Raw genomic sequence first — 16,249 nt, 5'->3', positions numbered from 1 at the left:
AAGTAGTAGTCTCTGTAAAAAAAATATAAGAGCATTTAGGTCACTACTTCTGGGAGAAGAACGATTACTACCTACCACATTCCATCAGAAAATAAATTTGTTCCACTTTATAAGCTTAGATTCACCCTTTCTGGTAATGCATATGTTTTATGGGCACTGTAGGCGGCCTAGGGCCCGGGGCTTAGCCCAATCCTGGGTCTGCCCCTGCTTTCAGGTGCATGGTCAGAACTGTAGGCTGACAATGAATTGGAACAATCTTTTTTGACAATCAAGAGTTGGAAGATTCAATTTTGCATGCTTTCCCCCATTGCAAAAAGAAAGATAACGATGACCAAGTAGGACAAAAGAGAAGGCTTGAGACTGACAGGTATGTATATATCGAAGATCATAAAGCCGTACTATAAAGTTGTAACTCAGGCTTATCTACACCTCGGACGTGAAGAAAATAGTAAAAAATTCAAAATAAAATCTAAAAATTTAGGCATCCAAGATGCTCATGCATGCAATATTTTATGGTGTTTGAACATCTGAGAAGCTCGTGCCAAAAACAATTTAGCTCTCTAAGAAACTTTGAAAAAGAATACTGTTCATAGCTGATTTTTTTTTTGTTCGCTCATCAAATGTCCGAACACCCCGAAATTTTCCGCGCACATGAGCATCTTGGATTTCTAAAAGAAGTAGATGTTTTTTGAATTTACTATTATTATTTTTAATTGACTGTTCACCCAGGTGTAGTAGATGAGCATGGGCATCGTTCCGAATTATGGCTCTTAATTTGGAGTACATCATCCATCAGTACCGTACATGCACAAGCTCATCTTCTTGGTATCATTCTTCCCCAGCGCTGCGAGAACACCGATATATCTACAGTAGTAATCTCGGCATGTCGTCGTGGCTGGGTGCAGATGGCCGGAGTGCAGATGCTAATATGATATGATCGAATCACATGACGGTGCAAGCGGTAACGTCCTCGTCGTTGAACATGTTCATGTACTTGACCTCCGGCGCGGCCGGGTCGGCCATGGCCTGCGGCACGTTGCGGACCAGGCCCGCCGGCGCCTTCTTGTCGTAGGAGCCGCCGACGTAGGGGTAGGTGGCCACCGTGTAGGGCACGTACGGCCACATATCCGCCGTCGTCTTCCCAGTTCTCTTCACCCTCGCCAGCACCTTGCGAGGCTCCACATACCCCGTCACCGTCACCTTGTTGATCTTGCGATTCACCACCACCGTCGTTACACCTTTGGCATATGCATATGAACGTTCACCAAATAAATATATGAACTAAATGTTATATTTTCTATCCTCAAAATAAAAAAAATATTTTCAAAAGAAAAGAATTAGATCGCTTGGTTTGACGTTTCAGATCGATATCGGTCAGTATGTGTATATGTACCCCGAATCGATTTGACGGCGTTCTTGACCCTCCTCTCGCAGCCATCACAGTCCATCTTCACCTTGATGTTCACCGTCTGTAGATAGATAGATAGATAGATAGATAGATAGTTAAATGAAACTCCAGTTAATCACACGTTTGTGGCAGCTCAATTAACAAAATGACAAAAAAAGTGCAAAAAAAAAAATACATTGATCCCTTCACAAGATCAGAAGGCCATCTTCGGAAGATGGAGCTGCTTCCGATCGATGAACAAACCTACACCAAAAAAATAGAACACAAACGTGCTTGAATTCCACAATCCTCACCGTCAGTGGCCGCCTTTTCTTGATCCTGATGGCTTCCCTTGTATGTGTGAAGTTACACAGACGGGACAGATGATCCAAGGCGCCCATGATCACTCAACTTTTGCTTCCAGCAAGAACCACTGATGAGGCCAAGTACAGAACCTTAGGCGATGAAAGGGGCCATTTATATACCCAGGAGAAAGAATAGAGACAAGGACAGCGTGCCTAATCCTGCATGGTTAGGGTTGGTGCAAGACACAGCGAGAGTGATTAAACCTCAGAGGTTTCGGACTAAATGAAGTGTGTTGGGCAAGCGTGCATTTCTTTTCCTAGGATGGGACATGCCCCCGCAGCTCCATCCAGCGCGAGGTGCCCTGAGCGTGACCGCACCTCAATCATGCACTCAATCAAGACAAGGGGATAAAAAGTCCTGCCAAGGAAATGGATTTGCTTTTCTATCGAATCATATTCTTCGGATCATTCTGAAAGGGCTACATACCTAACCCGAATTCAAATCTTGACTTACGATCTACTTGCCAAAATTATGCACTAAAATCTGGCATAAAATGGTGATATAGCTAGGTTATTAGTATGTTCTTGACTGATGCGCCGGGTCTTTCACGTTACAGTACGATGTTGATTGCTCTGTTCCTTCTCGGGTTTGCATCGCGCCGTAGTTTTCAGCCTCTTTGCAAGGTTCTCCACTTCTCTGATCTGCTTTCAGTTTACGCTTTACAGTGGATTCGTACATCTGTCCCGCTTTATATTATACTTGCGTCTACCTTCGCTGCTCCTTTCGAGTTCAACACTAGATGCATGAATGGCTTGTGCATGTCACAAATGTCTCTTCTCCATATGCGGCTGCCTTTGGGAAAGAGGGGATATCTTATACTAGTTAAATGGCGTCACTGATGATCTGTTCCATGAAACGTGATCCATGAAGAAAAACTAATGAAGCATCGACTGAGCTATAACTTGATAAATGGTGAACAGCCAAGTGTGTAGGTTTTCAAAATGCATATTCAAGCATCACCCCATCATTTTTTTTAAAAGGAATCTTAAACTGTAGTACGGCAACTCCAAAAAATAAATTTGCCACAACCAGCGAAAAATAGGAAAAGATGACTAAATATCTATCCTATTATTGGACCGCCATCCAAACCGGTTGTAAGTATTCCGTGCGAGTATCTCCCATCCGTTGAACCCAATATCAATATGCTCCTTGTGGGACATGGCTGAGTAATGACCATATACGGATCCAATAGACGCCCTGAAGATAACCTGCAAAAAATAATGATGGTTCATTCCGATAATTCCATATGGCCCCAAGTAATGCACATACTCCAATTCAAATATGCCCCGTGGTCTTAGGCTCTATCTCAGTTAACCAGGTCCCAAATAAATGCGAGATTGAGACTGGCGAAACAACTTTAAAAGCAGCGTGAATAGTTCTCGACGGTAACTTGGCAAGTGGGCATTGGATAAAAAGATGTTCTATTGTTTCATCCTGATCACAGAAGTAGCATCTTTTGCTCACTTCCCAACTACACTTGGCCAAGTTATATTTTGTCAAAATTACTCCCTCATGCACTTTAACTTAACAAATATGTATCGTCCTTGGGACAGGCCCGGTGTTAATCAAATCCATATACATATATTTAACCGAGAATACTCCTGACGCAGACAACTTCCAATGTTAGGAGTCTGCTACATCAGAAAGGTTAATCTTCATTAACCTACGCACGAGATGCTGCCATCTATCCCATCAATCAACCAATAAAGACCGTCAAAACTGAATGTTCAGATGAACAAATCCCAACACTGTACCAACAAAAACCTCTTTCCACTTTACAATGTTATATAGGGAGGGATACAGCAAGGCTAATGGAATCTCACCCAACCAGGTGTCCTCCCAAAACCTAGTACCCTGTCCATTCCCTACAATGAATTTGCTCATGTTAAAGAAGGCAACCTTTGCCCTCATAAGCCCCTTCCAAAAAGGAGAGTCGGATGGTTGTGCCGTCACTTGAGCCAGTGTTTTAGAATGTAAATATTTATTATGCAGCAGCTGAATCCAAACCCCGTCCCTCTCTACCGCCAACCGATAAACCCATTTGCTAAGTAAGCACTTATTCTTCACCTCTAGATTTTCAATACCCGAGCTGAAGGAAATATGCCCTAGAGGCAATAATAAAGTTATTATTTATTTCCTTAATTCATGATAAATTTTTATTATTCATGCTAGAATTGTATTAACCGAAAACTTAGTACATGTGTGAATACATAGACAAAACATATAGTCCCTAGTATGCCTCTACTTGACTAGCTCATTAATCAAAGATGGTTATGTTTCCTAAACATAGACATGTGTTGTCATTTGATGAACGAGATCACATCATTAAGAGAATGATGTGATGGACATGACCCATCCGTTAGCTTAGCATTATGATTGTAACAGTTTCTTTGCTACTGCTTTCTTCATGACTTATACAAGTTCCTCATATATGAGATTATGCAACTCCCGAATACCAGAGGAACACTTTGTGTGCTACCAAACGTCACAACGTAAATGGATGATTATAAAGGTGCTCTACAGGTGTCTTCGAAGGTGTTTATTGGGTTGGCATAGATCAAGATTAGGATTTGTCACTCCGTGTTTCCGAGAGGTATCTCTGGGCCCTCTCGGTAATACTCATCACTATAAGCCTTGAAAGCATTGTAACTAATGAGTTATTTTTGGGATGAAGTATTATGGAACGAGTAAAGAGACTTACCGGTAACGAGATTGAAATAGGTATGATGATACCGACGATCGAATCTCGGGCAAGTAACATACCGATGACAAAGGGAACAACATATGTTGTTATGCGGTTTGACCGATAAAGATCTTCATAGAATATGTAGGAACCAATATGAGTATCTAGTTTCCGCTATTGGTTGTTGACCAGAAGTGAGTCTCGGTCATGTCTACATAGTTCTCGAACCCATAGGGTCCGCACGCTTAACGTTTGATGATGATCGGTATTATGAGTTTATGTGTTTTGATGTATCGAAGGTTGATCGGAGTCCCGGATGTGATCACGGACATGACGAGGAGTCTCGAAATGGTCGAGACATAAAGATTGGTATATTGGAAGGCTATGTTTGGACACCGGAAAGGTTCCGAGTGGTTCGGGCATTTTTCCGGAGTACTGGGAGGTTACTCGAACCCCCCGGGGAGTCAATGGGCCTTAATGGGCCACGGTGGAAGAGAGGAGGAGGAGGCCAAGGTGGGCCCCCCTGCCCAATCCAAATTGGGAGGGGGGCCGGCCCCCCTTTCCTTCTCTCCCTCTTCCTCTTCCTTCTTATCCTACTCCAACTAGGGAAGGGGGGAAACCTACTCCTACTGGGAGTAGGACTCCCCCCTTGGGAGCGCCATAGAGGGTCGGCCCTCCCCTCCTCCACTCCTTTATATATGGGGGAGGGGGCACCCCATAGAGACACAAGTTGATCAAGTTGATCTTTCAGTCGTGTGCGGTGCCCCCCTCCATAGATTTCCACCTCGGTCATATCATCGTAGTGCTTAGGAGAAGCCTTGCGCCGATAACTTCATCATCACTGTCAACACACCATCATGCTGACGAAACTCTCCCTCGACCTCAGCTGGACCTAGAGTTTGTGGGACGTCACCGAGCTGAACGTGTGCAGATTGCGGAGGTGTCATACCTTCGGTGCTAGGATCGGTCGGATCGTGAAGACGTACGACTACATCAACCGTGTTTTCATAATGCTTCCGCTTTCAGTCTATGAGGGTACGTAGACAACACTCTCCCCTCTCTTTGCTATGCATCACCTAGATAGATCTTGCGTGATCGTAGGAAATTTTTTGAAATTGATGCGTTCCCAAACAGTGGCATCCGAGCCAGATCTATGCGTAGATGTTATATGCACGAGCAGAACACAAAGAGTTGTGGGCGATAATAGTCATACTGCTTATCAGCATGTCATACTTTGATTTGGCAGTATTATTGGATGAAGCGGCTCAGACCGACATTACGCATACGCTTACGCAATACTGGTTCTACCGACGTGCTTCGCACACAGGTGGCTAGTGAGTGTCTGTTTCTCCAACTTCAGTTGAATCGAGTGTGGCTATGCTCGGTCCTTGTTGAAGGTTAAAACAGTACACTTGACTAAAAATCGTTGTGGTTTTGATGCCTAGGTAAGAACGGTTCTTACTAGAAGCCCATAGCAGCCACGTAAAACTTGCAACAACAAAGTAGAGGACGTCTAACTTGTTTTTGCAGGGCTTGCTGTGATGTGATATGGTCAAGGCATGATGTGATATAAATTGTTGTATGAGATGATCATGTTTTTGTAACAAAGTTATCGGCAACTGGCAGGAGCCATATGGTTGTCGCTTTATTGTATGCAATGCAATCGCCATATAATTGTTTTACTTTATCACTAAGCGGTGGCGATAGTCGTAGTAACAATACTTGGCGAGACGACAATGATGCTATGATGGAGATCAAGGTGTCGCGCCGGTGACGATGGAGATCATGACGATGCTTCGGTGATGGAGATCATAAGCACAAGATGATGATGGCCATATCATGTCACATATTTTGATTGCATGTGATTTATCTTTTATGCATCTTATTTTGCTTAGTATGGCGGTAACATTATAAGATGATCCCTTACTAAATTTCAATGTATAAGTGTTCTCCCTGAGTATGCACCATTGCTACAGTTCGTAGTGCCGAGACACCATGTGATGCTCGGGTGTGATAAGCTCTACGTTCACATACAACGGGTGCAAGCCAGTTTTGCACACGCAGAATACTCAGGTTAAACTTGACGAGCCTAGCATATGCAGATATGGCCTCGGAACACTAAGACCGAAAGGTCGAACGTGAATCATATAGTAGATATGATCAACATAGTGATGTTCACCATTGAAAACTACTCCATCTCACGTGATGATCAGACATGGTTTAGTTGATTTGAATCACGTGATCACTTAGATGATTAGAGGGATGTCTATCTAAGTAGGAGTTCTTAAGTAATATGATTAATTGAACTTTAATTTATCATGAACTTAGTACCTGATAGTATTTTGCATCTCTATATTGTTGTAGATCAAATGACAGTGCTACCGTTCCTTTGAATTTTAATGTGTTCCTAGAGAAAGCTAAGTTGAAAGATGGTGACAGCAACTACACGGACTGGGTCCGTAACTTGAGGATTATCCTCATTGCTGCACCGAAAAATTATGTCCTGGAAGCACCGTTGGGTGCGAGGCCTGCTGCAGATGCTACTAATGACGTTAAGAACATCTAGCAGAGCAAAGCTGATGACTACTCGATAGTTCAGTGTGCCATGCTTTACGGCTTAGAAGAGGGACTTCAACGACGTTTTGAACGTCATGGAGCATATGAGATTTTCTAGGAGTTGAAGTTAATATTTCAAGAAAATGCCCGGATTGAGAGATATGAAGTCTCCAATAAGTTCTACAACTGTAAAATGGAGGAGAATAGTTCTGTCAGTGAACACATACTCAGAATGTCTGGGTACCATAACCACTTGACTCAACTGGGGGTTAATCTTCCTAATGATAGTGTCATTGACAGAGTTCTTCAATCACTGTCACCAAGCTACAAAAGCTTCGTGATGAACTATAATATGCAAGGGATGAACAAGACTATTCCCGAGCTCTTCGCAATGCTAAAGGCTGCGAGGGTAGAATCAAAAAGGAGCATCAAGTGTTGATGGTCAACAAGACCACTAGTTTCAAGAAAAAGGGCAAAGGGCAGAAGGGGAACTTCAAGAAGAACGGCAAAAAGGTTGCTGCTCAAGAGAAGAAACCCAAGCCTGTACCTAAGCCTAAAACTGAGTGCTTGGTCACTGGAAGTGGAACTGCCCCAAGTATTTGGCGGATAAGAAGGATGGCAAAGTGAAAGGTATATTTGATATACTTGTTATTGATGTGTACTTAACTAATGCTCGTAGTAGCGCCTGGGTATTTGATACTGGTTCTGTTGCTCATATTTGCAACTCGAAACAGGGGCTACAGATTAAGTGAAGATTGGCTAAGGACGAGGTGACGATGCGCGTGGGAAATGGTTCCAAAGTCGATGTGATCGCAGTTGGCACGCTACCTCTACCTCTACCTTCAGGATTAGTTTTAGACCTAAATAATTGTTATTTGGTGCCAGCGTTGAGCATGAACATTATATCTGGATCTTGTTTGATGCGAGACGGTTATTCATTTAAATCGGAGAATAATGGTTGTTCTATTTATATGAGTAATATCTTTTATGGTCATGCACCCTTGTTGAGTGGTCTATTTTTGTTGAATCTCGATACACATATTCATAGTATTGAAGCCAAAAGATGCAAAGATAATAATGATAGTGCAACTTATTTGTGGCACTATCGTTTGGGTCATGTCGGTGTAAAGCGCATGAAGAAACTCCATGCTGATAGACTTTTGGAATCACTTGATTATGAATCACTTGGTGCTTGCGAGCAGTGCCTTATGGGCAAGATGACTAAAACTCCGTTCTTCGGAACAATGGAACGAGCTACTGACTTGTTGGAAATAATACATACAGATGTATGCGGTCCAATGAGTATTGAGGCTCGTGGTGGGTATCGTTATTTTCTTACCTTCACAGATGATTTGAGCAGATATGGTTATATCTACTTAATGAAGCATAAGTCTGAAACATTTGAAAAGTTGAAAGAATTTCAGAGTGAAGTGGAAAATTATCGTAACAAGAAAATAAAGTTTCTACGATCTGATAGTGAAGGAGAATATTTGAGCTATGAGTTTGGTCTTCATTTGAAACAGCATGGGATAGTTTCACAATTAACGCCACCTGGAACACCACAGTGAAATGGTGTGTCTGAACGTCGTAACCGTACTTTATTGGATATGGTGCGATCTATGATGTCTCTTACTGATTTCCGCTATCGTTTTGGGGTTATGCTTTAGAGACGGCTGCATTCACTTTAAATAGGACACCATCAAAATCCGTTGAGACGACGCCTTATGAACTATGGTTTGGCAAGAAACCAAAGTTGTCGTTTCTTAAAGTTTGGGGCTGCAATGCTTATATGAAAAAGCTTCAACCTGATAAGCTCAAACCCAAATCGGAGAAGTGTGTCTTCATAGGATACCCAAAGGAAACTGTTGGGTACACCTTCTATCATAGATCCGAAGGCAAAATCTTTGTTGTTAAGAATGGATCATTTCTAGAGAAGGAGTTTCTCTCGAAAGAAGTGAGTGGGAGGAAAGTAGAACTTGATGAGGTATTTGTACCTTCTCCCTTATTGGAAAGTAGTTCATCACAAAAATCAGTTCCCATGATTCCTACACCAATTAGTGAGGAAGCTAATGATGATGATCATGAAGCTTCTGATCGAACCTCGTAGGTCTTCCAGAATAAGATCCGCACCAGAGTGGTATGATAAACCTGTTCTGGAAGTCATGTTACTAGACCATGATGAACCTACGAACTATGAGGAAGCGATGATGAGCCCAGATTCCGTGAAATGGCTTGAAGCCATGAAATCTAAGATGGGATCCATGTATGAGAACAAAGTGTGGACTTTGGTGGACTTTCCCGATGATCGGCAAGCCATAGAAAATAAATGGATCTTTAAGAAGAAGACCAACGCAGACGGTAATGTTACCATTTACAAAGCTCAACTTGTTGCGAAAAGTTTTCGACAAGTTCAAGGAGTTGACTACGATGAGACTTTCTCACCCGTAGTGATGCTTAAGTCTGTCCGAATCATGTTAGCAATTGCTGCATTTTATGATTATGAAATTTGGCAAATGGATGTCAAAACTGCATTCATGAATGGATTTCTGGAAGAAGAGTTGTATATCATGCAACCAGAAGGTTTTTTCAATCCAAAGGGTGCTAACAAAGTGTGCAAGCTCCAGCGATCCATTTATGGACTGGTGCAAGCCTCTCAGAGTTGGAATAAACGCTTTGAGTGTGATCAAAGCATATGGTTTTATATAGACTTTTGGAGAAGCCTGTATTTACAAGAAAGTGAGTGGGAGCTCTGTAGCATTTCTGATATTATATGTGGATAACATATTGTTGATTGGAAATGATATAGAATTTCTGGATAGCATAAAGGATACCTGAATAAGAGTTTTTCCATGAAAGACCCTGGTGAAGCTGCTTACATATTGGGCATCAAGATCTATAGGGATAGATCAAGACACTTAATTGGACTTTCACAAAGCACATACACTACTAGGAAAATGCTTATAGGTAGACATTTAGCAGTAGCGTTGGCTAAAGACCCCGCGCTACTGCTATTTAGCAGTAGCGCCTGACAACACCAGTGCTGCAAGTAAGGGTTAGCAGTAGCACGGGATATCCTGTCCAGCGTTGTTGTTGATGGGCCACGCTCTCAGCCCACTGTTGCAGCTTTAGCTATAGTGCTGGGCCTCCTTCCCCGCGCTGCCGCTAAGCCCACCTCTGCTTCCCCCACGCGCCCCTCCCCTCTCACTCACTCACACTCACAGATCGAATCCCTCAATCCCCCGATCCGGCCGCCCTCCCTTGTGTGGGCCCTCTTCCCCCATCGGTCGCCCTTCCCACGTCGGCCCTCCTCCCCTGCCCCCCCCCCCCCCGCACTGGCCATCCTCCTCCGCCGGTCCCCCCTCCCCCCCCCCCCCCCCCCGCGCGCGCCGGCCCTCTCCTCCACCAAGAGGTACTCCTCCCTCCTTCCTCCTCCTCCCTCCCTCCCTAGTTATAGTTATTAGTGAGTAGTTATTTTGAATCCTATATAGTTGAAAAAATGTAGGTTTTTAGAATAATGTAGGTTATGATCGAAACCTAGCTAGGACAGATTAGGTATGAACCCTAGTTAATTTGTATGAACCCTAGGTTTTTAAATTTAGCTAGGTTTTAAAGTTAGGACAGAAAATTAGCTAGGTTTTTAATTAGGTGTAGTTAATAGAATTTAGGTGTTTTAGGTGTATTTAACAGAATTTTAGGTGTTATAGTTGTTTTCGGTGTAGTTAACAAAATTTTAGGTGTTTTAGTTGTTTTAGGTGTAGTTAACAGAATTCTAGGTATTTTTTTAGTTAAAGCAATTGTTGTTATTTTTTAGTTAAAGCAATTTTTCCTATTATATGCAAATATGTAGTGGACATGTCATATTTTGAACATGTCACATTTTGGACATGTCATATTTTTCCGAGTGGCCTATGTTTTGCCAGAAATGTCAATTCATTTACATTCTGGCAAATTTTAGGCGCTCAATATGTCCTGCTTTTAGCAAAGGTCATGCCGAATTTTGCTAAGTGTTTATTAATTTTGTTTCATGATTAAGCATTTTGTTATCGACGACGATGATGCCTATCCCGCATCCTTGTCGTCGACTCGGCGGAGGACTCCTGCTTGAGCTGAGGGGCCATTTCCGGGACTGGGCTCCGCCGGGCTGGTACTGGGTTGTGCTACCTTCTAGTGAGCGCAGCTTAGTGAGGAGCCAGCCCGTCGTCAACCCGGGGCTTCTTTGGTGGCGGTCACGTGGGCCTGCATCGGTGCAGAGGCTTGATTCCCCCGCGCAGGTGGTACAGCACCGTGTCACAGAGAACACGCACATCCACCGCTACTTGGTTTCGTTGGAGAACGGCAGGTTCTCGAATACCTGGCAGATTCTTTGGGGACCTCACCGGAGCTATGATCCTGTGATGGTTCCTTCTCTTTGGGTGTCCATCGCGGCCCACTGAACCTAGAGGAGCTATTATTCGAGATGTATTAGTGATATTATATGATGATCTTTGCTACAAACTACTATATATGTATTCGATGATGGATTATTAATTACCTATTAGTTATTTGCTTATTGAATGCAAAAGATGAGCGTGGTTTGTGCTACAAACTACTATATATGTATTCGATGATGGATTATATGATGATATTTGCTACAAACTAGGTTCGATGATGATCTTTTCTACAAAGTACTACAAACTACAAATTTTAGGTCTTCTAGTTGTTATATGATGATCTTTGCTACAAACTATTATATATGTATTCGATGATGGATTATTAATTACCTATTAGGAAATGTCTGACGACGAAAGGGAATTCGATATGTGCGATTACTGCGAAGATGAGCGCGGTCTGTGCGACATGCCTCACCTGGTGGAAGGTCGGCGCTTCAGCATCAAGCTCCAAGAGACCTTCGATGTTGATACGGTACGCAACGATGACAAGTGTTTTTTGTTATTTTTGCACGACTTCTCTGCTTCTTCAACGTGTAATTTCCGTCTTTTACAATTCGACTAGCTTATCCCATGCCATGCAAGACGCTATGTCTTGGAGAAGATGGGTTTTGAAGATCATGAAAGCATGGAGACAAAGATAATTCAACTAAGGACCCATCATGGTTATGATTTTGCTGTAAAACTATACAATTCTGTGAACTCATCCAATTTTGGTTGCCTAAATTGGGAAGCCCTTTGCAAGGCGTATGATTTTCATGAGGGTATGCTTGTCACCTTCGATCTTGGTGATCCTGACATCGACGAAAAGAATATGACCATTTGGGTCCTTGTTGACACGCTTCCAGTTCTACCGCTGTGTGAGTTTATCAAACATATTTATTAAGTAATTTATATTGTTTATTTCAAAGTATTTGAGCTTATTCATTGACAGCTTATTTCAAAAAATGTACGGAAGATGGTAGACAGAACCTACTACTACAATGATGAAGCACAATTAACTTATAAGGAGAAAGATGGTCTTATCGCATTTTTTACTGATCTTGAGAATTACAATAGCTATTATCGAATTCCTCAAAATTATGGTCAATATGTGCCACTAGTGCACACGGTGTGCTACGGTAACATCAATGGAGATAGCATGGTAAGATTTTCTACTATTACGACATTCGTGCATCTTTTGCATAATTTTTTCTAAAACTAAACTACATTGCTAACTACAAAGTAATTACTATGTTTTTTAACAGAAAATCCCGATGGATTGTGTGCCTTATCTGATGTTGCCAAGAGGTCGCGCTGATGTCATGAGATGATGGCCACCACGGCCAGGTCAGCCGCAGTATCCACATCACTCATGTCCATACCGGATTTCTAAAAGCGAGGAAGCCATGATAATAAATGATTGGAAAAAATGTTTCGACCATCGTAGAGAGCTACTTGGAAGCAACATTGTGCGTAGGCCAAGACTGGGAGACAGGATGATCTCCGTTCTTCATTATGGAGAGTCCAGTTTCCTTAATAAAGAGTCAATGCCTATCTTGTTTTATGATATTTTACCTAAGAGAGGGTAAAGTAGGTCCTAGGTAGAATGTGTTATTATGTGCTACAATGTGTTAGCTAGAGTTGATGAGGAGGATGAGGAGTTGTGATTATGACTAGTGACCAACTTGTTATATATATGATGTCTCATTGACGAACATTGTTTGGTGGTGATGACTAGTAGTAATGAATATGCTATTTAAAAGACTAGTTCATGATGAGTTGTTATTGTATAAAAGATATATCTATTTAAACATGTACAGCGCCAAAATATGAAAAAAAAAACATAAACTTTAGCAGTGGCGCGGGCCAAAATATTACCAGCAGCGCTCATTTACCAGTAGTGCGGGTCAAAACAAGCGCTACTGCTATAAAATAGCTGTATCACCGTAGCAGTAGCGCACCTACCCGCGCTACTAATAGCAAAAAAACAGCGCTACTGGTAAGGGTTTTCCTAGTAGTGATACCTTGATAAAGTTTTGAAGAAGTTCAAAATGGATCTGTCAAAGAAAGGGTTCTTGCCTGTGTTACAAGGTGTGAAGTTGAATCGGACTCAATGCCCGGCCACTACAGAAGATAGAGAGAAAATGAAAGTCATTCCCTATGCTTCAGTCATAGGTTCTATCATGTATGCAATGTTGTGTACCAGACCTGATGTATGTCTTGCTATAAGCATAGCAAGGAGGTACCAAAGTAATCCCAGAGGGAAGCACTGGACAGCGGTCAAGAACATCCTGAAATACCTGAAAAGGACTAAGGATATGTTTCTCGTTTATGGAGGTGAAAAAGAGCTTGTCGTAAACGGTTACGTCGATGCAAGATTTGACACTGATCCGGATGACTCTAAGTCACAAACCGAATACGTATTTTTATTGAACGGAGGAGTTGTCAGTTGGTGCAGTTCCAAGCAGAGCGTCGTGGCGGGATCTACGTGTGAAGCAGAGTACATTGCTGCTTCGGAAGCAGCAAATGAAGGAGTTTGGATGGAGGAGTTCATATCCGACCTAGGTGTCATACCTAGTGCATCGGTTCCAATAAAAATCTTTTGTGACAATACTGGTGCAATTGCCTTGGCAAAGGAATCCAGATTTCACAAGAGAACCAAACGCATCAAGAGACGCTTCAATTCCATCTGTCATCAAGTGTCGGAAGGGGACATAGAGATTTGAAAGATAGACATGGATCTGAATGTTGCAGACCCATTGACTAAGCCTCTTCCACAACCAAAACATGATCAACACCAAGACTCCATGGGTGTTAGAATCATTACTATGCAATCTAGATTATTGACTCTAGTGCAAGTGGGAGACTGAAGGAAATATGCCCTAGAGGCAATAATAAAGTTATTGTTTATTTCCTTAATTCATGATAAATGTTTATTATTCATGCTAGAATTGTATTAACCGGAAACTTAGTACATGTGTGAATACATAGACAAAACATATAGTCCCTAGTATGCCTCTACTTGACTAGCTCGTTAATCAAAGATGGTTATATTTCCTAACCATAGACATGTGTTGTCATTTGATGAATGGGATCACATCATTAGGAGAATGATGTGGTGGACATGACCCATCCGTTAGCTTAGCATTATGATCGTAACAGTTTCTTTGCTACTGCTTTCTTCATGACTTATACAAGTTCCTCGGACTATGAGATTATGCAACTCCCGAATACCGGAGGAACACTTTGTATGCTACCAAATGTCACAATGTAAATGGGTGATTATAAAGGTGCTCTACATATGTCTATAAAGGTGTTTGTTGGGTTGGCATAGATCAAGATTAGGATTTGTCACTCCGTGTTTTGGAGAGGTATCTCTGGGCCCTCTCGGTAATACTCATCACTATAAGCCTTGCAAGCATTGTAACTAATGAGTTAGTTGCGGGATGAAGTATTACGGAAAGAGTAAAGAGACATACCGGTAATGAGATTGAACTAGGTATGATGATACCGACGATCGAATCTCGGGCAAGTAACATACCGATGACAAAGGGAACAACGTATGTTGTTATGCGGTTTGACCGATAAAGATCTTCGTAGAATATGTAGGAACCAATATGAGCATCCAGGTTCTGCTATTGGTTATTGACCGGAAATGAGTCTTGGTCATCTCTACATAGTTCTCGAACCCGTAGGGTCCGCACGCTTAACGTTCGATGACGATCGATATTATGAGTTTATGTGTTTTGATGTACCGAAGGTTGTTAGGAGTCCTGTATGTGATCACGGACATGACGAGGAGTCTCGAAATGGTCGAGACATAAAGATTGATATATTGGAAGGCTATGTTTGGACACCAGGAAGGTTCCGAGTGGTTCGGGCATTTTTTCGAAGTAGCAGGAGGTTACCGGAACCCCCCGGGGAGTCAATGGGCCTTAATGGGCCATGGTGGAAGAGAGGAGGAGGAGGCCAAGATGCCCCCCCCCCAAGCCCAATCCGAATTGGGAGGGGGTCGGGCCCCCTTTCCTTCTCTCCCTCTCCCTCTTCCTTCTTCTCCTACTCCAACTAGGGAAGGGGGGGAACCTACTCCTACTAGGAGTAGGACTCCCCCCTTGGGAGCGACATAGAGGGTCGGCCCTCCCCTCCTCCACTCCTTTATATACAGGGGAGGGGGCACCCCATAGAGACACAAATCGATCAAGTTGATCTTTTAGCCCTGTGTGGTGCCCCCCTCCACAGATTTCCACCTCGGTCATATCATCGTAGTGCTTAGGCAAAGCCCTGCGCCGGTACCTTCATAATCACCGTCAACACTCCATCGTGTTGATGAAACTCTCCCTCGACCTCAGCTGGATCTAGAGTTCATGGGATGTCACCGGGCTTAACGTGTGCAGATCGCGGAGGTGTCGTACCTTCGGTGCTAGGATCGGTCGAATCGTGAAGACATACGACTACATCAACCGCGTTGTCATAACGCTTCCACTTTCGGTCTACGAGGGTACGTAGACAACACTTTCCACTCCCGTTGCTATGCATCACCTAGATAGATCTTGCGTGATCGTAGGAAATTTTTTGAAATTGCTGCGTTCCCCAACACAAGCCACCTTGGTCCTTTGGTCTACAGATAAAGTCTCATTTGGCCAACCTATATTTAGTTTTATTTTCATCGAGTTTCCATAGGAAGCGAGATTGATAAAAAAATCCAATATTTTCCTTACCCCTACTATTAGTTCAAAGAAGGAAAGGAGGAACATCGGCATACTAGTGAGCACCGAGTTTATCAGAACCAGTCTTCCTCCATAAGATAAGAGTTTGCCCTTCCAGCAACTCAAATTGTTTTCAAATCAA

The 16,249-nt window shown here is 42.7% G+C and overlaps 1 protein-coding gene across 1 annotated transcript; it reads right to left on the bottom strand.

Annotated features, from left to right (window-relative positions):
- Positions 1 to 660: 660 nt before the first annotated feature.
- Positions 661 to 1,979, bottom strand: LOC123112248 (heavy metal-associated isoprenylated plant protein 20). Its single transcript, XM_044533194.1, has 3 exons — positions 1,702 to 1,979; positions 1,394 to 1,469; positions 661 to 1,238 (listed from the first exon to the last, which is right to left on the bottom strand). Exons 1-3 carry the CDS (start codon positions 1,786 to 1,788, stop codon positions 943 to 945), a joined length of 459 nt encoding a protein of 152 aa, XP_044389129.1. The 5' UTR covers positions 1,789 to 1,979; the 3' UTR covers positions 661 to 942.
- Between the last annotated feature and the right edge of the window lie 14,270 nt (positions 1,980 to 16,249).

Source organism: Triticum aestivum, chromosome 5B (genome assembly GCF_018294505.1).
Source record: "Triticum aestivum cultivar Chinese Spring chromosome 5B, IWGSC CS RefSeq v2.1, whole genome shotgun sequence".
NCBI classification, from domain to species: domain Eukaryota; kingdom Viridiplantae; phylum Streptophyta; class Magnoliopsida; order Poales; family Poaceae; genus Triticum; species Triticum aestivum.
This window is presented reverse-complemented; position numbering and strand designations above follow the sequence as displayed.